General features: G+C 35.3%; 1 protein-coding gene across 2 annotated transcripts in view; it reads left to right on the plus strand.

Moving 5' to 3' along the window:
- LOC138703249 (grpE protein homolog, mitochondrial-like) overlaps nt 1-24,446 on the plus strand; it is a 42,361-nt gene that overhangs the window by 1,822 nt on the left and 16,093 nt on the right. Inside the window, exons 2-3 of one of the 2 annotated variants that reach the window (XM_069830977.1) lie at nt 9,773-9,971; nt 18,999-19,112. In XM_069830977.1, the coding sequence (XP_069687078.1) occupies nt 9,773-9,971; nt 18,999-19,112 (313 nt within the window). The remainder of the gene's footprint in view (nt 1-9,772; nt 9,972-18,998; nt 19,113-24,446) is intronic. The other variant, XM_069830978.1, reaches the window with a different exon arrangement.

The following is a 24,446-nucleotide window of genomic DNA, read 5'->3' on the forward strand; positions in this document are numbered from 1 at the left end:
TGGGGAAAATAGATGAAATATACAGAATAAACACACACAAAGTACATATTTTAGGCAAATTTATCAATCTTATCTATAGATAATAAAGTAGAAACGCGCACGAAAGTGCATAAGTTTGTTGGGTGCACTATGGCTCTTTACTATATTCGCTTAATGATTTTGTGCAATTTTTGCATTTGTCAAAATTATATCTTTCACATTTCTTATGGCACAGATTACACACGCAGTTTTCACTTGGTTCATGGAAATCTATAGATTTGTTGTTTTTATTGAATCCAAAAAGAGGAGTTTCAGGAAAAATGAATAGCCTACTTACACACGAGTGTTTCATAATAGGCCTATGTGGGATCCACTTCATGGTCGGATTCAGAATGTAAATTTCATTAAGAAAATTTGTATAAATTCATGACCGAAATTACTTTAATACCTAAGTACCTAATTGTTTTTGTGTTTCAGCAGTACTATAGACCTACTTCAGTGAATCAGTTATGACCATTCACTAGAGGTCTCTCTCTCCCGCCTTCCCCTCCATCTCCCTCCCTCTCCTCTTCTCTCCATCACTCTCTCTCCAAGCCGATTGTTCACTTGTCTCACTCCAATTTTCACTCTTCCACTGAAGGAATTTAGAGAGTCTAAAAGGGAAAAAATCCGAAAATGGACGTATCTTAATAGGTGCCAAATAAAAGGGGGGGGGGGATTGTTACAGAGCATGATCTGCAATACAGCTGATCAGCAGCAGGACAGGGGTAGAGCAAGTGGTGAGTGAGGGGCTTTGCCATCCTTGCAAGATAAGATACCTAAGCCTTAACACTGAAGGATGTACCATTTCATTTTGAAGTACAGTGCAATCGACAAGCCCTGCAGTGCTTGTGTAGCTGAGAATCCATTAGGCACGAGAATTCAAGTGGCAGCATTTGCTGGACTGGGGTTGTGAGGCTGTCAAGCTGGAATGAATGTGAAAGTGCAAACTTTCTCCTGGGTTACTAGAGCTAATGGAGCTGTGGAGGGTCTTATCAGTCGCACTGTAGAAGTTCATTAACGATAGAAATTGTATTTTAGTTACCGGTAATAAAAAGATTGAGGATGAATTACTTGAATTATGAAAGTCATAAGTTTCATGTTCAGAGGAGTGTGACGATATTGAGTTAACAATTGTATGACAAATCCTTGAGAAATATTTATTAAATTCATTAGCAATTTCATTGTTATTTGTTATAGGTAATTCATTATGTGATGATATAATGTTTATTTTAGTATTATTACGTTTGATTGTGTCTGTAGCTTCATTAATAGTTTGCCAGATGTTTTTTAGATCTTTATTATATATTCGAATCTATTCTTCGTAATATTTCTCCTTAGTAACTCTTATAATTGTTCACAAGTATTGAACCGCATAACCCACAAATATCTAACCAAAAGGGAACATCAGGATCCTCACAGAGCACTGGGTCAGTACTGAATAGTGTTGTCCTTGATGGAAGAAGTCGCTTAACCTAATATGAGTGTGTGAATCTAGTAAATAGATTTGAGAATTATGGAGATTTCAATGTTTATGTTACATTTTTATTGTGAATAATATACAGGCTGTTATTTTATATATTATTTAATATAACTAAGAAAATAAAAACTTTATTTATTGTTGTCAAGATGTTCCTGTATTTCTTATATGTATGCAATAATGATAAGTTAGAAGGTTCCTTTTTTACTTTATATGCCAATTTGTCTCGCATTCGAATTGATGTTACAATAACATTAGTTATCCAAGGTTTAATTTTTCTGAACTTAGAGGGAATAGAATTCTTTTTGATTATTGAAGACTGCTTAATATGATTAATCAAACTATCATAGACGTAAAAGCATCTTCTGCTTTCTCAATATAATATAAGGGATACCAAGATTCTAGTTTGAGACTATTTATTAACTTATCTGGATTAATGTGTGTTTTTGCTGCAGTAGAGAAGTCTTGTGACTGTTGTTTAGGTTAGATATACTGGGCAGAAAATACACCAATTTCAGTGAAATGGTCAGTTATTGAACTACAATAAACACAAGTATCAAGTTTCCAATTGTTGACACTTTTAAAGAATATATGATCAACACACGATCTTTTAGACTCCCACCATCGTGTGGTCTCTTGAAGGAATTTAGTAAATCCGTATTCAGTTAGTATGCCCATGTATCTATTACTATTATTATCAATATAATCGTCTAAAATCTTAATATTAATGTCTCCAACTAAGATATGGTTAGGGTATGACTTATGCTTTTGTAGATAGTTACCTAGACTAAATAAGAAATTATTTTTATTAAAAAAAAATTAGGTGACCTATAGATAGCTGTTATAATAAATTCTATATTTACTGTCAGATTTATGTGTAAGCTATTAGATTCATTAATATCATCATTCATTAAAGATTACTCTAAATAAATTATTTACATATACCAATAGATTTATCTAAATTTAAATAAATGTGTAGTGAAGATTATTGCTGGAGAACCTTTTAAGTGTAGTGAAAATATTTGTAATTTAAATTTATGTATTGTATTGATTAAGGCTGGTTGAGTGGAAGAGAAGGCCTTATGGCCTTAACTCTGCCAGCGAAAATAAAACATTATTATTATTATTATTAATACACCATCACATTTATTATATTTATTTACTTTTATGAACTTATTATAACCTTCTATATCATAACCTACATCAATATCAAGCCATGTTTCAGTCAGAATAATTATATCAAATTTTATATCAAAATTTTGTAGCATAATGCAGAATTCCGAAAAGTTTTTATTTATACTAGGGATATTCATATGAATTCATTTTAGATCAGCCGTAGTATTGCAAAGGTAATTATTACAAGTATTTAAATCTTCAAAAACATAAGTCTTACTATTAACGCTGTAATTACCGAGCTCTGAAATAAAAGAATTAACTTTCATAAACTAACTATACAAATAGGTATTAAATAACAATATTAAGTGACCTGAGAAAGAGGTAGAATGGGAGGTTAAAACCGTTACAGATAGTCTACATCTTCCACAGAACTTATCTTAATTGCAGGGGATCTCTCGTCCTTCTGTACAAACACTTTGCAGTCTCATGTCCACACAAACTGATAACCCAGTTGCTTGGCGGCGTCCCTTGTTGTGTTAAGTAGGTTGCGGGTGGTGTTGGTAAGTTGCTCTCCAGCTGTGAATCTTCCTGTGGGTAGCAGAGGGTAGATCTTTTGTAGAGACAGACCTGGACCGTCACTTTCCTTTCCTTAATTCTTCTTTGAAATGGTGCAGCCATAAATCTCGACTTGTCCTTTTCGTGAATTTAATGAGAATTGACCGGGGTCGGTCTGGTTTCAATGGAGGTCTGTGAGCAAATGCTAATGTCTGGTACAAGACTTGTGCTGCCGATGGCTTCAGAGACTTTATCGATCACCTGGTACATGTATCATCAGGTGACTCCGGAATTCCGAAAACTAAAACATTATCTCTGCGAGTGTACTGTTGGAGTTCACTGATTTCAATAAGATACTTGATAAGAAAACTCACCTCGTAGGAACACAAAGAGCCAATAGAAAAGGGAATCCATGGGAGGTGGTTTGTAAGAAACTGAAATGTGGCGAAATAATTTCGAAGGAAAATTATTGCGATATTTGCATCCTAAAATGGAAAGACTGGAGAGATATATTTATGCTCTCAATGAAACACTCCAATGAAACAGTAACAGTTAATAGACGTACAGGTCCAGTAGAAAAACCTCTTGCTGTAATGGATTATAATACTGGAAAGAGTTCTGTTGATGTATCAGATCAAATGCAAGTTACAATACAGCTCTAAGGAGAACACTGAAATGGTACCGGAAGGTTGCTATTGAACTCATATTTGGAACAACAATAGTAAATTCTCATCTTATCTACAAAATCGTGAACATTACGGAATTTAGAGAAAGAATAATAGAAGATCTGTTATTCTCAAACGAAGATCCGACTGATCCATCTGAACAGCCGAAACCATCGACATCTAGGAAAAGAAAAGCACTAAATACACAGTCATTTAAGAAACATGAAGGCCCAGCTCATATGATGAGAAAGTATTGCAAAGGATGCTACAAACAGAAAATAGCAGGTGTGATATCCAAAAACAAAGTAAAGTCACAACTTACTGTGAAGAATGCAAGGGAAAGCCGCACTTTTGCTTAGAGTGCTTCGCTAATTTTCATAATTAGTACGTGTGAGATTCTCAGGACTATTCAATTTTTTTTATCGTTGTCCAGTAAATTAATTTTTAAGGCGAATATTTTTCAAACAGCTTTCAGTAGTGTATTTTGTTATATTATTTGTCAAGCAAAATATATGTAAATTATAGATTGACAAATCGAACTGAAGCCCTGTCCAAGTTACTAAGTGAGCACTGGCTGTCTTGGGGAGGAGCAAGTGAGAAAGCACGGGGGGAAGTGAGAGAGCACTATGTACTTGCAGGTCCACTCACAGTTTGTCAAACCTGCTAACAAAAGCATTAAAAGGTTGACTAGTTGCTTGCAATGCTAGCATAATGGAACCTTCCTAGACGACAATTGAGGCAAAAATGAAGAATCCGTTATTGTGGTAATACTGGAGAGTGGTTCTTGTATTGGTCACGATCCCCACACACACCCTCTCAGATATTTACGTGGTGATTGGTGACTGAATGCCGAGGAGCGAGGGCGAGAGAAGAAAGAAAGAGAGAGATTCCAGAAGTTGGCGTGTTTTTCGGGTTTCACTTGAAGTTGTCACACTATACTCTCTTTCATACAAGCTTCAGTAATGTAAATTTTCTGTAACTTAAAAGCTGCATTTCTAATATTTTCAAGCAAGAGAGTATGATACAATATTTATCATCAGTCTCAATGTTACTGTAAGTTTATTAAAAATGGTCAAAATAAAATGTTGTATTCATAATAATATGCATCTTATTATGTTTAGATTTATGGTTCTATAATAAACCCCAATGATAGAAAAACTTTGATAAGGGCCACAGCGGTCCGATCCATACTTAGAATTCAAGACTGCAGCAGCCAGGTGGCCTGTAGAGCTCACGAAATAACGTGGGATGCTGGCGGCCATATGGACCGCCTTGGTGCACGAGAAAATATACATAGTGGACCACAGGGACCACTCAGGTGGTCAACATATTAACAAAAACGAAGTCAGGCTGGTGGGACGAAAATCCTTAGGTCTAAAGTGGGTATTTCTTCCAGACTTTGGAATAAACACGACTTTAGACTTCCTGCTACGAGATAGGAACATATCCCATTGTTAGACAAGATCTAAAAATTCTAATGCAATAAGAAAGAAGAATTTCCTGTTCCATTTGTAGTAGAGTCGGGAATATTCAGTCCATACCTGCACTCTTGAAGGAGGCAAAGGGATTAATTGCCCTTCTATCTTTCTGAAGGACAGTTGGAAGAAGGCAGTTTGGCTTCAGGAAGAGAAAAGGTACGAGGGATACAATTGGACTAGTACAGACAATCTGCAAAAGATACCTAGGGAACAATAAAGAAATGTATATTAGTATTTGTGAATCTGGAAAAGACATTTAACAGAGTGAATTGGAACAAACTGATAGGGATCCTGAAGAAAAGAGGAGGCAGATTCATCACCTTGATTCAGAATTTATAATTCTGTAATATTTAGGTATTCTTAAAGAGCCTTGCCTCTGTAATCATCATTGTTTCTTCCCCAAATCCAATGATGGGAATTTGAGTCTTATCCAACAATAAAATCGAGACCGTTAACCTACAATACTCTTGAGTCCTTTAAATTCCCTTGTTGGAGGAGGAGCTTCAGAGTCAGAGGAAAAATAGAATGAACATACCAGTATGCTTATACATATATATCACTACAACCACTACTTGATCTCTAAAAGAGAAATCACGTTGTACCCATGTGTCCATATTCTTGTTAATATACATGCTCTCAGTCCTTTATCTCTTTCACCATGGAAAACAGTGTAGCCAGGAGTGATTCTCTAATACGGCCCTCACTTAACTATGGTTCCTGCATTAATTCGATGTCAATATTGTCAGCTACGACCCTATTCAACATGACCTTTGATGCTGCGAAACAGTGATGTAAATTAACTTGTATAGAAGATAAACGAGGGCATGCTTATATTTACTTTTCTGCTGCCTTCTGCTTAGGTCCCAACAGGGTAAATGAGGCCTTAACAACACTGCAGCAGGGTTGCCATTTTTGTCTCCAGCATTCAACAGAGCCCTGACAATACTGAGCACAAGATGAACACCATTGGCCTCCTTGTTGCACTTGTACACCCTCCACTGCCCCATCTGGAGACCTGAGTTTTGTATTTGCATTCTCTTCAGGTTGACTTTCTTCTCGACAGATGGATCAGAATCCACCGACAATTCTCTTGAAGGTAGGGAGTGCATCCGTGCCCACAACTTTCAGCCTGGATCCCTCTCACCATGTCATCCTTGGAACTGGGCCCTCTAGCCATTCCTTTGAAGCCTCATCCTCACAGATGAGCACATTTGTTCCTTTAGACATGTAGCAATCTACAAACCTGGGAATGATTATCTCATCTAGGAGTTCATCCACAAACTCGTCTATCACTATCTGTATCTTTCTTTGTTACTCTGGAGCGAGATGAGCCTTTGGATAGTTCATGACCATTCTGATATCCTCCTTCACTACCTTGAAATAGCCTTGAAGAACTTTGGTCTTCGTGGCATGGTCCTTATTGGACTGAATTGTTTGAGAATGTTGCTCTTCTTCTGTTGTGGCATGGATCTGCCACCAGACAAAGTCCCTGGTGACCTCAGTCACTTGCCTGAAGCTCCACAGCCTTCCATCTTCTGGCTTAGACCACTAGTCGAAGCCCCAATGGCTCATAATAGAGCCAGCCCCAGTGCTCTCAGCTAGCTGTCTTGTCGCTTGAAATGTTTTTTTTTTTTTTTTTGCAGCTCTGCTGTGGTTCTTCTTTTTCAATTTGATAGACTCAACTTTCTCTTTCAGCTCCATCACCAACTTCGGTTTTCCCCCCAATCTCTGAGGCCCTTCTCCTTTACAGGGAGAGTCATTAGTTATGGAGGCTTCCTCCAAAGCCAAGAGAGATGAGTCCCCAGTTAAGGAGCATTTGTTTGTCTGGGTTGGAACCTGTTTCCAGAGTCCTTCCTAGAGCCCTCACCCTCTATTTCATATTGGGAATGCAGCTTAGTCCCACTATTAGCTAGGGATAAATCTGGTCCACAGTAAGGCTAATTACTGCTTGGAGGTCGGCTGGTATCCCAGAGACTGTTTAAAATGGACTAACCCAGTGCTATTCATCTTTCAGCACAGTTCTCATAACACCTTGGATTGGGGAGTTAATCTGCAGTCTTCTATTTGAATATCCAGAAACAGGTTAGGTGTATTCAAACCCTCACAAGAGCAGGTCCCCCTCCATCTGTCACCTGCCAACACATCCGATATCCACTCATTATTGAATCTTAAGGGTTTATGGGTTTTACATCTCTCCAGTGATCTGATCCTGGATACACAGTATTTTTAGAAAGGGACATTGCATCAAGCTGCTTGCCAACTGGCTTTTAAAAGACTTACGGAACAATGGCCTTCACAGCTGGCAAAACTAATTTTCCTCCACTGGTGTGTGATTTTCCTACCCGAGCTATTTGTAGACTAGCTTTGAATGATGCTTGACCTATTGGTCATTAAAAATAGAAACATACACAATTTTCATCTTACTGGTCTTTAACTCAATTTCTTTTCATCGAAAAAATTCCATACTCTTGTTTTGTAAACCATCATGCTTTGTTTTGAAGTGACATTGAGATGAAATGGTTTTGTAAAGCCATTGGACAGTGTTTCAACATAGGCTCTCTTTCCTCTCCCATATAAGTAAATCCATACAATAAAAAATGTGCGAGATCATATGTGTTTGGTGACCTTCCTTCACTCTAGGGTACGTGTGTCTGCTTGGAAGTGCTAGGATGAGTAGGACTGCCCTCTTTTGCATTCAATGTTGCTAATGTTTTCATGGAATCACGTCTGATGCATTGCCTGTTCTTGGTCTTTTACCAGGAATCCTTGATAACCATTTATCCATTCCACAACAGTAGCAGTTATGTATATGTAGCAATAAGGAACAAAGAAAACTCACTAATTGGCAGGGAGAGAAACTGCTTAAATACTACTAAAAAAGAGTCAAGAAACTGTTCAAATGTTATATAATTTTCTAGCACTTATTGTAAGGACTTACAGTTCGTACAGCTGGTGTAAGATGACAGTTGTATAAATTGTCTAAAATTTCTAAGTCTCAAAGTTCGCGCAGCTACTGTAAGATGACAGGCTTTATTGATGTTTTAAAATCTTTCCTGATCTCCTCATCACATACCATCAAACAATGAAATATCTCATCTGTTGAAAAACATTCATTTTTATGTGACGTGTTTTAATATTTGTTAATATAGGATCTTCTAATCTTTGAACTAGTTCATTGGTGTGCATATGAATTAGCATTGCATAATTACTGAATTGCTGGGCTCTTCTCGGACTGTGACTATGCAAGTCTATGGAAGTAGCCATTTGGTGAACTTAAGTATGACAAGAAGTGTGATACAAAGACCGAGAATTATGTTTGCCATTTCCCATAGTCTGGATACTCTTCTTTTAAATTGTTACATAGCTGTAAGTACATACAAAAGCTGTACTGTTGATCGTGTATTCTATTTTCTTATGATGGGATGTGGACCAACAATGGAGTAGATTTTTTGCTTGAGTAATGCTTTGAAATTAAGTGTGGAGAAACATGATGAAAGTTCACTACTATGGAGTAATGGTTAGCATGTCTGACCATGAAAAGAGTGGACCCAGTTTCAATTTCTTTTTGGGACAAATTACCTAGTTAAGTTTTTTCTAGGCTTTTCCCTCAATTCATTAAGAGCAAATGCTGGTAATTTTTTACGCTGGACCCTGGACTCATTTTGCTAGCATTATTATCTTCTTGTCACTCAGACACTAGGTAATGATCGCAGTTGATAAAGCATTACAAAATAAATTAATTTAAAAAAGAGACATAAGGAACAAGCCAGGAAAGATCGACACAATGTAAGCTATTTAATTATTGCCACTTATTTCCTAGCTTCACAAGAGCTTCCATAAAATGAAACTCAGGATTGTGATTGATAATCGAGAGAACTATGTAGAACTGCACTACATTATTTATTGCCACAAAAGACTGAATCCTTGTCATCGTTCTGCAAGTTGTTTCAAGTGATATTCAAAATGATCTCATTGATTCTATTGCTAAATTTATGCATGCAGAAATTGTAAAAGAAACTGAGAAGACATGATTTGTTGCCACTGTTATTATGGATGAGATTGTTGACATTGCTAATAAATCTCAGCTTTCAGTTGTTTTGTGATACAGTACTGTATGTTTCATCAAGTGGTGAAGTCTGTGGAAGTTTTAATGCAATTTGATGTTAGTGATGATCGAACTGCTATTACTTTGGCATACTATCTATTCTTCTGCATGGCTGTGTTTAATTGTGGAAATAAGCTTGTAGCTCGGATTATGGTGGTTATGTCAGTTGTATACAGTAATCCCAACAATTTTCCTTGTAAATTAATTCAGAAATGATTAATGTGAATACAATATGTATAATATCTAATTAAGTAGTAGATTGTCATACTTCATGTAACTTTTTATGCTTTTGAAGATATGTCCTTTCCCCAGTTTCCTATATCATTACTTATTTATTATGTGCGTGTGATTGCAGGTGCCATGCACAAACAACTTTTCTAAATCAATGGCCAAGCAGTCAGAGAAGTATGAGTGCTGTGACGTCAGAGGAAACAAAACAAAATAGTGACACAACTTCAAGTGAAGAATCCGAGAATGAAAAGAAATTAAGAGTAGAAAATGAAAATCTTACGAAAGAAATTGATTTACTAACAGAAAAGAAACTGGAATTAGAAGTAAGTTTTAAATGTTTACAAATTCTGAATATTGTCAGATGTTAGTTAACCATCTCCTTTTTCTGTTTTGAAGTTCAACAGGGATATATAGAAGGACTGTCTTCAGGATTCTTGGTAATTAATAACCAGACAGCAGATTTTTGGTCCCTACACAGTGACACGTCACGTCCCTTGGCTTATGAAGGGAGCATAGCAATCAGAGAGTTCAATGATTTCTCAGCAACTGATGTACACTTAATGTTCAGTATGAAGACCCAAAATCTGCTGTGTGTTAATAACTGATTTTAACTGTTCTGTGTGGACTGAAATAAGAGTTTCTTTCTGATCTGGGAAGTATCGACCTGGAAACAGAATATTTTTATGAAACCCGTACCACATTGTAGGTTGTAGGGTTCGAAAAACAGATGTCAGCAACATACAGTGTGCAAAATTATCAGTCTAGGTGGACAATATTCATTTATCGACTTGTTAAATCCTGTATATATTTTAATATAATATTGTCACAGACTGTACGAAGCATCATGAAAAGATAGTGAGAGATAATATTCTCGAGGGTATATTGGTTTTACGGCAGCCTAAACTTTGCCTAATGTTGGTGGTTGAAATCTCATAGCCCAATAGTAGCAGAGAATGCATTCTTTCAAGTGGTGTAAGTTAACTGTTTTTGCTGTTTCTCGCTTAAATCATGGCATTTGAAGAATATGTATGTACTTCAATGTCTTTCTTCATTTGTATATACAGTGTGTTAATTAAGTATGGAATATTGCTAATAACTCTTTATATATTCATTTTATGAAAAAAATACCAAAAACAAAAGTTGTTGCAGATATCTAATAAAACTTATGGCTGTGGTCTCACAAAAGTGTTGATTCGTGTACAGGGTGTGGCAAAAAAAACGCTTTTTTTTAATGACACACTATATTAAATTTTACATATTTGAAATCTCCATTCAATTTTACATACAAATAGAAGTTTGGCTCAGCATAAATGGTGAATACTCTCTTGTAAATGTTATGGTTCTTTCAAATGCTTTGATAATGTAACACAAAATAAATGTGTGTATTCATATGGAGTAGACCATGAAACAAACAAAACAGTAATACAACTGTTTCAGAGAATGTTTAAAATTATAACAAATGTTCAAAATGAGAACTATTCATGGCCAAACAATGCCCCAGTCTATCACGAAAGCAGTCCATTGACTTTTTCACAGTTTCAGGAGTGGTCACTTCCATCTCATTAGTTATTAGTTCATTACTAATCCTTAATTTCAGGTCTTCAATACTGTTTGGTTTATCACGATACACCCTGGACTTTAAGTAACCCCACAGGAAGAAATCCAATGGGTTGAGGTCAGGTGATCTAGCTGACCATTCAGTGTGCCCTCTTCTTCCAATCCATCTACCAGGGAACATTTGGTTGAGGAAATCCATTATTCTTCTACCATAATGTGGAGGTGCATCATCTTGTTGAAACCACATGTTCCCTTGACACACACCAGGAAACAACTGTCTGAAAACTGGGATAACATTATCATGCAAAACCTGTTGATACTTATCAGAGTTCAAATTTCCTTCTATGAAAAATGGACGAATTTTGCTGCTCCCCACTAAACCTGCCCAGACATTAACTTTTTGTTGATACGTGCTTCTACCATCCAATGGGAGTTGTGAGGAGACCAATATCGACAGTTATGGCGATTGACAGTAGAGAGGAAGTTGCTTCATCTGAAAATATGATACATTTCTCAAAATGTGGGTTCTGATATATCATCCCAATCATTGTTTCACAGAATTCATTCCTTCTATCAGAATCATCCTCATTTAACTCTTGTGATGTTATTTCTGTGATTTCAACAATTTCCATACTGATATGTGTCTGACATCATATTCAAGTGCCACCTGTCTAGTTGATTCTTCAGTGCATAACATCATATCAAGGACATTTTTATCACCTATAATTGTTTATGCTCTTCCAGCTTTTGGTTTATTATTGACACTTTCTGTTTCATTAAATACTTTTTACTATTTTTGAAACTGTTGACTGTGTTATGTTCTTATTTGGGTATACCTCATTAAATAAATTACATACCGCTTGTTGATTTCTCTTTCAGAAAGCATTACCATGATGAACAGTTTTAAACTCTGGTATGAAAAGGAGTCATTGTTGATTTATGGTATTGTTTTGATTGTTTCATGGTCTACTTCATATGAATACATTTGTGTTACATTATCAAAGAAAGAACCATAACATTTACAAGAGAGTATTCATCATTTATGCTGAGTCAAACTTCAACTTGACTTGAGTCAAGTATGTAAAATTTAAAAAAAAAGTGTTATTTTTTGCCACATAATGTATGTGAATCAATTCTTTTGTGAGACCACAGCCATAAGTTTTAGTTAGATATCTCCAACAACTATTGTTTTTTATATTTTTTCGTAAACTGAATATGTAAAGAGTTATTAGCAATATTCCATACTTACTTACACACTGTGTAAGTATTAACATTCGTAATATGCAATTAATACATTAAGGAGGAACTTTCGTATATTAAAAAAACTCAAACATTAAATAGATTTATTTTATGATTTCTGCTGATCATGGCAGAAATTATTATTATTATTATTATTATTATTATTATTATTATTATTATTATTGTTATTGTTATTTTCTGATATGATTACCGTTGTGAAATTCAGTTTAAGTTGTTGCAACAGTTTGCAAATTAAATGAAATTAATTATTTTCAGAGACACAGTCCTCAATTTCCCGGCAGCAGTTTTCTTAGTTCAGATGTGGAACAAAGTGAAGTCACAAAACTATGAATTTTTAAATCATTTTCTCAGTGTGTTAGGATTTAAAGATATTCCAAGTGATATTGAGCATAAAATTAAAATCAGCCTGAGAAATAATTTATCTTACAATATCATGTCAGAATGGACGAAATGCGAAAGGAATAAATACAGGTCCTAAATATAATGCTGAATGGCTTTCATGAAATTGTTTCCGAAAGAAGTTAACAATTTTTTTTCTCTACTTGAAGGTGAGGTACCTGGTTCGAGCAGAAGTCGTCCAAAAATCTTTTTCATGAAAGAAGCAGTAAAAGTAAGAAAAAAGAAATTAAAACTTTACTGGAAACTATTAGTCCAGAGAACATTTCGTTCGTGGTGGAGACATGCTGCAGGAAAATGAAATGCAGCAGATCTTGTAAAAGAGCTGTCAGAGGCATCTCTACAAAGGGCTACAAGAATTAAGAAGGTTAGACAAGCTCTGCCTTTTTCTCAGCCTACACCATATTCTGATGACGAGACTTTCCCCCTTCCCGACCTCCAGTGGGGTTATTGGTATTATTATTCACCAGTAGGAATTTATACTATTGACAAATTAAAAATTAAAAAAATATTCGAGAAAAATGACCCAATAATTTACAGAATGTAAAAAGGATATTGAGTTGCTTATCTCAGAAAATCCAGCTTTCCTAAAGCAGTTTGAAGTAATCTAGGGAATCCATTCTTTCTCATACTACAGGGTGGGGCAGAGCAACTTGCTTATTTCAATTTGGCGCCCTGAAATGATGGTTGCTCCAAGGAGGGTGGAGGTATGCACATTCGAGAGGGCGGGGCGTAAAGTAGTAGCTCCACTTGGTTTAGTTAGCATCATGGAGTGGACGAAGGTGGAGCACACGTTCGCTGTCGAGGCATACTTTTCTAACGGTCACTCAATCATCACTACGCAACGTGCATTCCATACCCATTTCAATATTGCGCCCCATGGTCGTGTTCCTGGCCGGCAGTCAACGACATGCCATTCACATAAAAAAAAACAGAGAACATACTTCGAAATTTTATGAAATATATGGTGCCACATCAGAATAGAAATCACTACTATCAATATTCCACTCACAAATATAAATGAGAATAAATAATGTCGAAAACATAACAAATATGAAACTGTGTATAGAAATGGAAATGTCTAATTTTCATTTACAAAGATATACCACTACATAAAAATATTTTAACATTTGTAGCTGTCACAGCGATTTAAGTTTATGAAATACTGTAAGCAGTGCAGTACATGGACACCGACGACATACAACAGGAAGTCCCACTCATGGAGTACACTGGCATTGGTGGCAAGGGTTTAATATTAAAGAACTCGCAATTGCAAATCAAATGAGTGATCACACAGGTCTGTAGCTGCTCTCGATACCGAGATATTACTGAGAGAGGTTGTTTGGAACAGCTAATTTTATATGCAACTTCAATACCCTCATGCTCATAGCGAGGGGAGGTGGTGTCTTGGGCATAGTCACACAAGTTACATTGGTTCATGGCCAAACTACTATAACATTGTTATTCGACTATGACTTATTATGTTACAGTAAACATTTGAAATACTGCCATTTTTCTTTTATCACGGATACCAGCATGAATGCCCATATTCAGTGTGGGAAAAGACGTATTCCACCCAAAACCAGGCTTATGAATTCTTTATTTATTTTAAGGAGAAATTGCAAGTTGAACATTACAAGGTATAGTATCAGCTTTCTAACATCTTCCATCTTGCCTTCTGCCAAGCAAACTGACCAATGATTTTGGACAAGTCCATTTTCTCCAAACTCCTGCCCTCTGTGGGATGATAGCTAGTGAATTGAGATGATCCTCAGTCATGTTTGTGCGCAGATAAATTTTTACTCTTCTTAGAGATAAGTATGTGCATTCTGCCGAGCAGCTGGATGCTGGAATAGACAGGAACATCTGACTAAACAAGTAGGCTCAGACAATAGCATTTGATACTCGCATTTGGAGAGCCTGTGTTCAAACCCTGTGGCCGACCAACCTGACTGGGGTTTTTCATGTTTTACCTCAGTCACAAAAGGAAAATGCCGGATTTGAAATTTACATACCATGATTCTTCACCACCTCAGTCACCAATATCATGAACATTAATCAAAATCTAAAATCAGTTACATGAATACAAGCCTACAACACACAATAGAAATAGGAACTCAACAATAGTGAAAACAGCCTACTTTGCTATACCCAAAGATCCTAAATCATGCGATATGACCATAGATGTTAAAGCGTATATAAATAAACTTTACCAAAAAAAAAAATCCAGAGAGCAATGTTAGCATTTGGGTAAATCTGCTGCAGTCGGTGTTGTCATTATTTATAAGTAAAATTATCCGCAAGTTATAGTTCTCTTAAAATTACCTGTTGATTTTCACTTTTCAATTTTATTTTTGTAAATATTTAGATGTGTGAATAAGACCTACATGCTTTCATTTAACTAGTCATGTAATGCTACAAGCGAATAAATCTATTCATATATCTGCACTGAAAATAATAATATGAAGAGGTGAGAATGAGATAGTCGAAAGCCACACTTTTAATATAAATAGTTTTTTATATGAGTTCATTTGTTATACATATGAGGAAGCTATTAGTAAAATATTATAAAATTTACACAACAAATAACAGAAGTATTTGTCGAAGAAATTATCATACCACACATAATAGCATTGGACTGTAGACTTTTAATACACTCTCCTGTGAAATTTTGTGTTTGTGACTTAGGATTATATCATTCTTACCCTTTTGTATCATAAACCATTATGAAATCTTCTCACCAGTTAATTTCAAAATTACCAACATTCAAATTGTCGAAAAAAATAAATAAAAGTTTCTGTAATAGACTATTGTAACACTTCCTTTAGTCCAAAATATTACATTAATTTAATATATTAAGACACTAGTATTAATGGCCTTCCATTTTAAGAGGCAGATTTGTTATTTAAAGATTTGCCACCATAGGCAGCTGCCTACTCTGCCTATGCGTAAATTTGCCCTTGGGTTTCATGTTTGTTTCCATATTGTCTATTGATTCAGGGTAACACAGGACTACATGCTTGCGATAAGAGTGCTTTTGATCCTTTGGTTGTAGTTTACTTCTTGTGTTAGGAGGTAAATATGCAACCTCGATATTTTTTAAACTTACATTTTTGGGGTTGTGGGGCAATTGTCGACAAACAGGAAGACCTTGAGAATTGCCAACACCATTTTGTTGTCAGAGTCCTTCAACCATGTGACAAATAGGTCCCATGTCATCTATGCCCTGCTTGGTCTTTGTAATCATATGGTAAATTCTTAACATTCTTGAAACAGCGTGGTTTGTGGGATTTACCTGTTACCAAGAGCAATGGCAATTTCTTGGAACTGTCCGAATTTGCAGCAATGAGTACTATGCTACTGTCTTCACTGACAATGGACTGTAAAACTGGCAACTAGACGATCAGACTCTCTGTATAAAATCTTGTAGATATTCGAATTCCATTCTATTGTATTCACTAAACACAACCTCAAATATGCCTTGACGTGCAGGGCTGCAGGTTCTAATGGTAAATTGAGAATTCCTTCAAATATGTTTTAAGGATTTTCAGATGATTAAAATGGATGTCTTAAATGGGATGACGATTGTATTAAGCTGCGAATTTTGTATAGGGTATGTCAAGGGACTAGGAGAAAAGACTGTATAATATGAGATAGCATAGTAAATTGATACATATTATCAGGGTTTCATAATTGACTATCGATGTCTATAACTTATGTATGTTGGAATCTACTCTTTAAACCCTACAAGCCCCATAATTTGCATGAGTTTTTAAATGTAAAGTTTCCAGTTCGCAGACTTGCCTTGAGAGGTGTTTTCCTTCTTTTTTTGGTGAGTGAGGAGGTAGAGGGAGCGAAAGAGATGAAACAGGATAACTTCGTGACTTTCATAACACAATTTTTCAAATCTTTGAAAGCATATAAGTAAAGCCCGGATTTATATGCACTATGACTTTATATGTATAACCACTCCCCTATACATGTCTGATATCAGATATGTATTTCTGGATACTTAGCCTTTAAAGAAAAGAAATTTAAGCACAGCATCTCTTGATAAACACCATAATGGTAACTTGGACATAATACGCTCAGTGCATGGCTCAATAGGTGACTAATTGCCTCCTTTAAGTATTATTAGATGGAGACTGGAAGATTTAAACTTCGTAATATTGTAAATCATGCTTTCTTAACCATAATATATATCACGCCTACTCAGATATGGTGATATGGTTATATCATGTTTATCTTATAGTATATATAAATCCAAGTTCTGCTTATAAGATTTCAGAAACAAGTTTAATCTGTAACTTTTTTTTTTATCAACTTTTAATGTGACAGATGAATATATTACATTAGTCAAAAAAGATAGACGATAAGGTAGAGGAATTCAGAAAACTAATTATGATTTTCTTTTTCATCATACAAAAAAAAAATAATCTCAGCAGTAAAAATAATACTTACATATAGTATTTTTAACTTCTGTTACCAACAATTTCAAGTATTTAATACTTCTGTTTGCTATAAAGTGAATTAATAATATCATGAATGACACGAGATAAATAATAAATGGAATTTTCTTGGATTAAATTGGCAATTAATTGACATGTAGGCCTCTACAGTAAGTGACAGACTCGGATTAATATACTACATTAAACATTCATGTGCTTTTTTATGGGTTTCTAATATATTATTAATGGATATACAAAAAGGATATTTGTGTACTTTATCACAGAAAGGAGTAGTGCTAAAATACTTCACAAAAATAACATTGGAAGATGGAATAGTTTATTGGAATTTTTTTTAAATAAATAAGAAAAGTTGAGATTTGACTTGAATGTATAGTCTTAAAAAAACTGAATTCTTGGAGCATGAGTTTTTCTAAATCCCCCTTGGGTGAACGTCTTATTCACAAGTGATTGCATGCTTAAAAAGAAACAATTTTTACTGAAATTGTTTCTTTCTAACTTTCATTCTCTATTCACAATCAAGGAAAACAGGAAAATAAATTGTAAATACAGTATTTTAGTTAATATGATATTGGGAACACTCATTTGCACACACTTCATAAGTGCTCAAAATGCTCACCACCCTGTGCTAAACAGTGCTGTGATCCCTTTCTTACGTCTTGCGTTGCTTGAAGGATTTCGGTACTGTTGAGATACCCACAGACTGCTCTAATTATTTCTTTCATGTCTTTCTTTGTTTTTGGACGCATTTGGTAGATGATTACTTTAATTATTGGCCCTCACAAACAGTTATTTGGAGATGAGTTAGAAGATTGGGGTGACCAAGCTACTAATCCTCCTTGTCCAATGCACCATCCAGGGAATAACTGGTCAAGAAGTTGTTGAGCCATGAGTGAAAAGTGAGATAGACAGCCATCTTGTTGAAGGTACATTGTTATCCTTACAGTGAAGAAACATTGAATGATACAATGTATGCAGGAATGGAATGGAATTTTGGGAGAGGGAAACTACGACCCAGCACTGCAATTTTAAAAATCTATTGCATTAATCCTTAAGCTAGGTGCATTCCCAAATCCACACCGGCTAAGGTACACTGCATACCCAGATTTCAAACAGACAACTCCCCTCATCCTTAGGCCAGCCCCCTCCGTGTATCACCAGTCAGTATTTGGGAAATGATATGGAATGATGACGAAATGAAGAAATAGAGACGGAATTATGAGATTCCTTATATGAGGAAATGAGAGAACCCCAGCAAAACCCCCAACTGCGACCTTGTCTACCACAAGTATCACTATGGATTTTTTGTATCCCAGGCCTGACCAGGACTCGAACCTGAATGTCTGCATGATAGGATGAAGATCTGTCCATTCTGCCACCATAGGAGTAATATATGCTGTCCAGCTCACTTTTCACTAATGACTCAACAACTTGCTGATTAGTTATTTCCCAGATTATGGATTGGAAGATAGGAATAGGTAGCTTGGCTGCCCTGATCTCCTGACTTATCTGCACATGACTTCCTTTTGTGGGGAAAAATTAAAGAAGTTGTCTACCAGGTGCATCCAACAAGGAAAGAATTTGGAGGCTGGTCTTTGTTTTTTGTCGTAAGAGTGATAATGTTTATAAAAAGGGAGAGCTTATAAATGGTGTATTTTTTTTTTTTTCCAGGACAAATATAAAAGAGCACTAGCAGACAGTGAAAACATGAGACGGAGATTAATGAAACAAGTAGAAGATGCAAAACTTTTTGGCATACAAGGATTCTGTAAAGATCTGTTGGAGGTATTGGTCATTTTAATATAAGCATTACTTTATCATACCTACTAACTTTCGAATTTAGGCGAGACTGGATTTTTAAACCACTCTGCAGATGTCTGAATTGATAATTCTTCCTCTGGATTTTTTTTATTCATTTCATTAGCAGGATTTGGAAAATCTCCATTTTCGTTTTGTTACATGGTTCTTCAGTAAATCAACAGGAAGTGAGCATCTGGTTATGTTAATGTTTAATGTTATGTTTTATTTAACAATGCTCACAACTGTCGTGGTTATATCAGTATCACCGGTGTACCGCACACTTAAATGCCATCGACCTGGCACGGGATCGAACCTACAACCTCGGGCATAGAAGGCCAGTGCTATACCAACTGCGCCAACTATGCCAACACATCTGGTTCTTGATTGTGAAAGATTGTGTGGTCGAAATAGTTCAGTATCTTGTGGGATCTCATTGTTAAAGACTACTACTGTAGTGCAACCTTGAGAGGTACAAGTGGTTAAACATAATTATTTTACCTACTGGAATTCATATTGTTCTATCTCAAAGCTATTTAAAGGTATTGTGCTGTATATTGTTATGGTATGTGAAAATGTGTTTATTTTCAGCTAATGTAAATATGTGATTATTACATCCATTGGTATCAACAAAACTGGCATCTACATGTGAACTGTATGTTCAGATCCAGAATCCCTAGGACAGTTTTAAATTACCATTCAAATATTAAAAGATTTTTTAGGTCACCCTAGGAAGAGATGGAAGGAAAATTTCTTGTAGATTGTAACGGTTCTTCTTTTTTTCTATTTAGAAAAAAAATAATGAAAAGAAAGGATAACTCAAAACAGTTCCTAGAGCTCCTTGGCATTAAGGTGAGAAAAATTTTGAAACATGTATGCACATGATGATTGTCTCAGACAAAATGTTTGTCTCGACTTCTGCAGCAGTGGCAACCACTAACAAGCTTTTTCAAAAGTGAGATCAATGATAAGAAAGATAATTCAAAGAGGACATTACTATCATTTAAGATTACGAATCTTAAAGTTAAGAAAATGTTAATGTTAAAATTAGAAGGAAGCAGATGATAGTCTCAGATTCTTCGAAAAGACCAAGTTCAGAGCCACAATATCCAATCACAGCAAAGAAAATCTAAACCAGATCTTGAATCATCAAAATTATCCAACCTATCGAGGGAAGAAAGACTCTAATTTTTCTTTCATCAACCTATATGCACATAGAATTATTCCACTTCAGAAACAACTAAGTAAACTAAAAGAACTCCAAAAGGAAATAACATTTCAATGGATACCTAGTCATTGTGATATACCTGGAAACGAGAAAGTCGATAATATTGCAAAACAGGCAACATATTTGCAACCAAGACCTCTTCAAGTGATATCTTTGTCTAGTGCTTTTGCTTCAGTAAAGTCTCATTTTACAAACCTATGGGTCAACAATTGGCTCTCTTCTGACAAAGAAAAAATTTTACAGTTTGTACAGAAGAAACCAAATGACCTGAAAATGTACAAAAACTTGCCCAGACATATTCAAACATTTTTAACAAGAGCCAGAACAGGTCACATTGTCGCTCAATTGTACCTACACCGATTTCACATTTCTGATAATACTACTTGTCTGTGGTGTAATAATCATGATGAAGATCTGGAACACATTCTTCTGTACTGTCCATCCATAAACCACAAAAGAAGTAAATTAAAATCATCAGTACCAGTTGCAGAAGACACAGCCCTGCAGTATATATTTGACTACACCCCAACTTTGGCTACTAGCAACAGGCATCTATAATGAACACCGATCAAAATACCCCTCATTTCTCGTGAAGAACAACTGAATAGACTACAGTAGACTATAGTGGGCTTTATGTTGTCAGCAAACAGTTGGATACATTAAGAAGATTGATTGATTTCATCCAGTTTGAACAGAAGATTTGTTTGTTCCAATGTAATACCAGTCTTTGAACAGCAAGATGTTACATTACATTTGGCTAATTACATAGTTGGGTTTTGTTCCGAAGTTTTCCCCAACTGTAAGGTGAATGACAGGTAATCTATGGCATCACTCATGAGGTAACTAAGTGGGAAGATAATGGGGTAGGATGACCAGTTCCTTTCCCCCTCCATTGCATACGTTGCTGACTAGTAACATATTACACTAATCAGACTTCAGATGTATACGAACAATTGTTCTTCCTCTGACACATATTGTCAAGTGAGATGTACTGGCTGATAATTAATAGACGTACATATCAGCCAGAAGGTGGGATAGGTTATTAAGAGTCATTATAAAAAAGACGCCTCTGAAAAGAAACATTGTTCGTAAATTCCTCAGTGATTTCATCTGCACCGATGGATGGAAAGCAGTCTGCTTAGCAGGGAAGGAAAAGCCGAGTTTGTCCGAAAACACACGAACTATGCCAATCCTGTCCGGAGTTACCATTTGCCTATAGCCAAATGGTGATTAAAAAAAATTTAAAGTTATTTAGGGAATATTTTTGTTTGAGTTAGGTAAATCTTCGAGATGTTTCTTATAATTTACTTACTTTGAGAGATTTTACATTCATTAGGAGGTGTCCAGGCACCCCTCGACACTCACTGTAGCTCCGCCTGTGCCAGAGTTATATGAAGATTTATTAAACCCAAAAAAATTAAAGAAGCAAATTCAATATTTCCTAAAAAGTTAACACAGTAAAGAAGTTGTAAAGTTAATCAGTGTCAATATTAGAAGTTGATTATCACAGCAGAGTAGACCAGAAGAATGGTTTATGGAAAATGCTACATCCAGTTTTGTGGAAAACCTTGAGAAAAATGAGAAACTCATATATTTTTCTTTTCTGAGAAAGTAATTATTACTGCACAGCTTGTGACATAATCATTCATAAATTTCCTTTAAAAATTAGGTACTAATAAAGGCAGAGGTTGTCAATCTAACATCATTTACAGGTGTTCAGTTTCTTGTTAAAAAGAAAAGAATTAAAAGATTCCCTGCAGTTTTAAACTGTGAAGGGAATGATATGGACAAAAAACTGAATGTGCTACAGATGCAGTTTTGCTTCTTGAAGATGGAAGATTTTGAAGACATGAATAAGGAAGAAAGGATGGGTGTTGAATAGTCTTTAATAGGAAGAATGAAATCTAGAGATTGGAGATTAAAGTATGATAAACTTTCAAAGTTGATGTTAGGCATTCTTTCAATTCCATACAACAATGCGAAATGTGAAAGGATTTTTAGCCAAGTAAATAAAACAAGGACACATTTCAGATTTTCTCTTTCTGATCCCACTCTGGAAAAACGAAACTCTGCTAAATATGTAAAAAAAAGGGGGAAGTGTTTCGAGCAAACGTTTGATGCCATATTCCTGAAGGCTAAATGTTTGTCATCTCAACAGTAAAAATTAGTAATAATATTGTTTCAATGTATAGATAATTTAGAATTCACGATATACGCTATGAAAGAAATGTCTCCAGATTTTTTTTTTCAATTTCTGAAGTTGGCAGGTATGTTTTAACCATTAGAATTTTTATATGATTGGTGTATGAAATATAAAGACAATACTTTATGGTTGTATGAAATAAAAAGACAATACTTTCCTGCTACAGAATACAAATTTTTAGATATCTCTGAAAATAATGTTTTTCGTCATTCCCAGTACCAAAAAGTAGTTTTTGTCATGCTTTATCTCCAAACTATTGGACAAACTTTCTTTATATCAAGGCTCTCTTTTAATCAAAAGCACCATGAAGTGTGATTTGAGACTTTCACGGTATTGAGCTTGGTGCGACATTTTGTATTTTTTGCACTTTGTCATGGATGCAGAAATATCCAATGTATCAGAACTGTAGGCTATATCAGCTCCATCAGTAAGTCAGGAATAGGGAACATATCCATTAGTTCCATTATCAACACCTATTCTCTAGATTATATTTAATGTTAGTTAACAAAATAAAATGGGAGCAATGATGGGGTGAATTTGAAAGGGGAAATTGGAGATCCCAGAGAAAAACATCTTCATAACCATTTTTTTCTCTCATATATCTGAAAAAGATATGTAGGAAGGAGAGTTTGAGATGAGAAACTGTCAATTCATGAAGCCACATATAAAATGAAATATTTTGATAATGCAGTTGAACTTGGCTATAGCAACCACAGATAGTGTGATACCTTGGCTACAGTTACAGTCTTTAAGAAGTATGGTTTTTATGTATATTAAACAAATGTGATTTATTATTTTTGTAACACATTTTAATAGCAATTTGTTTATAGCGGCATTCAGCAACAGTGTAAATTCTTTAAAAATTCGTCTTCTGTGTATATTAAACAGAGATCACTGTTGAGAGAAATGTACAGGTAGCTAGTAATCTCATTAGTGACAAATACTGTTTTTATTTACAAAAAGCACTTTACAGTCCGAGAAATGGAATTCTAGGAAAAGTAGATTGAGTGTTGTGGGGTAGGCCAAACTCTTCTGTCAGGTCAATCATCCTTTACAATCAGAACTAGGCCAAGTTGTGTATCCAGACATTCAGTTTAGTCTGTAACTTCAGATATTTAGTTTCCAGACAGGTGTTACATATAGAGCAATTCCACGAAAATGTCATACTGAGGTGAATTTCTTGAAATTGATGTAGGAGTATTTTTGTTGAAGAAATATGTTTCTTTATACTTTAAATCGCCTTATTTCGTAAGATAATGTTTAAAATACTCTTTCTTTTAGTCTATAACTTGCTGCAGATCTTGTCATATTCCAAACGCTTAAAAAAACACGTATAGATACTTATGTTCCGTGTCACAATTTGGACACGTAAATTTGTTTTATTTCGAGCCGTCTTTTTTGTATACTATATTTTGGTCTTTCCTTGAAGTAAATATGTAATTAGTTGAAGTATCCTAAGATCCTAAATAACTTAAAATCATTATAATTATTTGTACTGTAAGTTACGGTCAGTCCGTCACAAGAAACATACAAAAACTCTTCCACACAGCACAATAATTGGCAGATTAAAATTTCCTTTGGTATTCTGCGTTATTACTACATGATCAATAAAAAAGTATTAGAACATTTTCTTCTAAAGTGATTTCATTTTCCGCAGCGGCATTGTGAGTGACTGACATGTCTCGCTCTCAGCTGTTATGTTGTTCATTCTCACAGTGTGCTTAGTTACTCGGAAGGCCTTGGTGAAGTTATACGTGAACTGGTGATAAGTGTGCAGTAATTATACCTGAAAAAAGCAAAATGAGATTCAGGCAGCTCATTGGAGCAATAAGCAGATCTCAATATTTACTGCTGTTGCCTGGTTTAAACAGGAAGGTGACAGGGAAGTTCA

This window comes from Periplaneta americana, chromosome 7 (assembly GCF_040183065.1).
Source record: "Periplaneta americana isolate PAMFEO1 chromosome 7, P.americana_PAMFEO1_priV1, whole genome shotgun sequence".
Taxonomy (NCBI): domain Eukaryota; kingdom Metazoa; phylum Arthropoda; class Insecta; order Blattodea; family Blattidae; genus Periplaneta; species Periplaneta americana.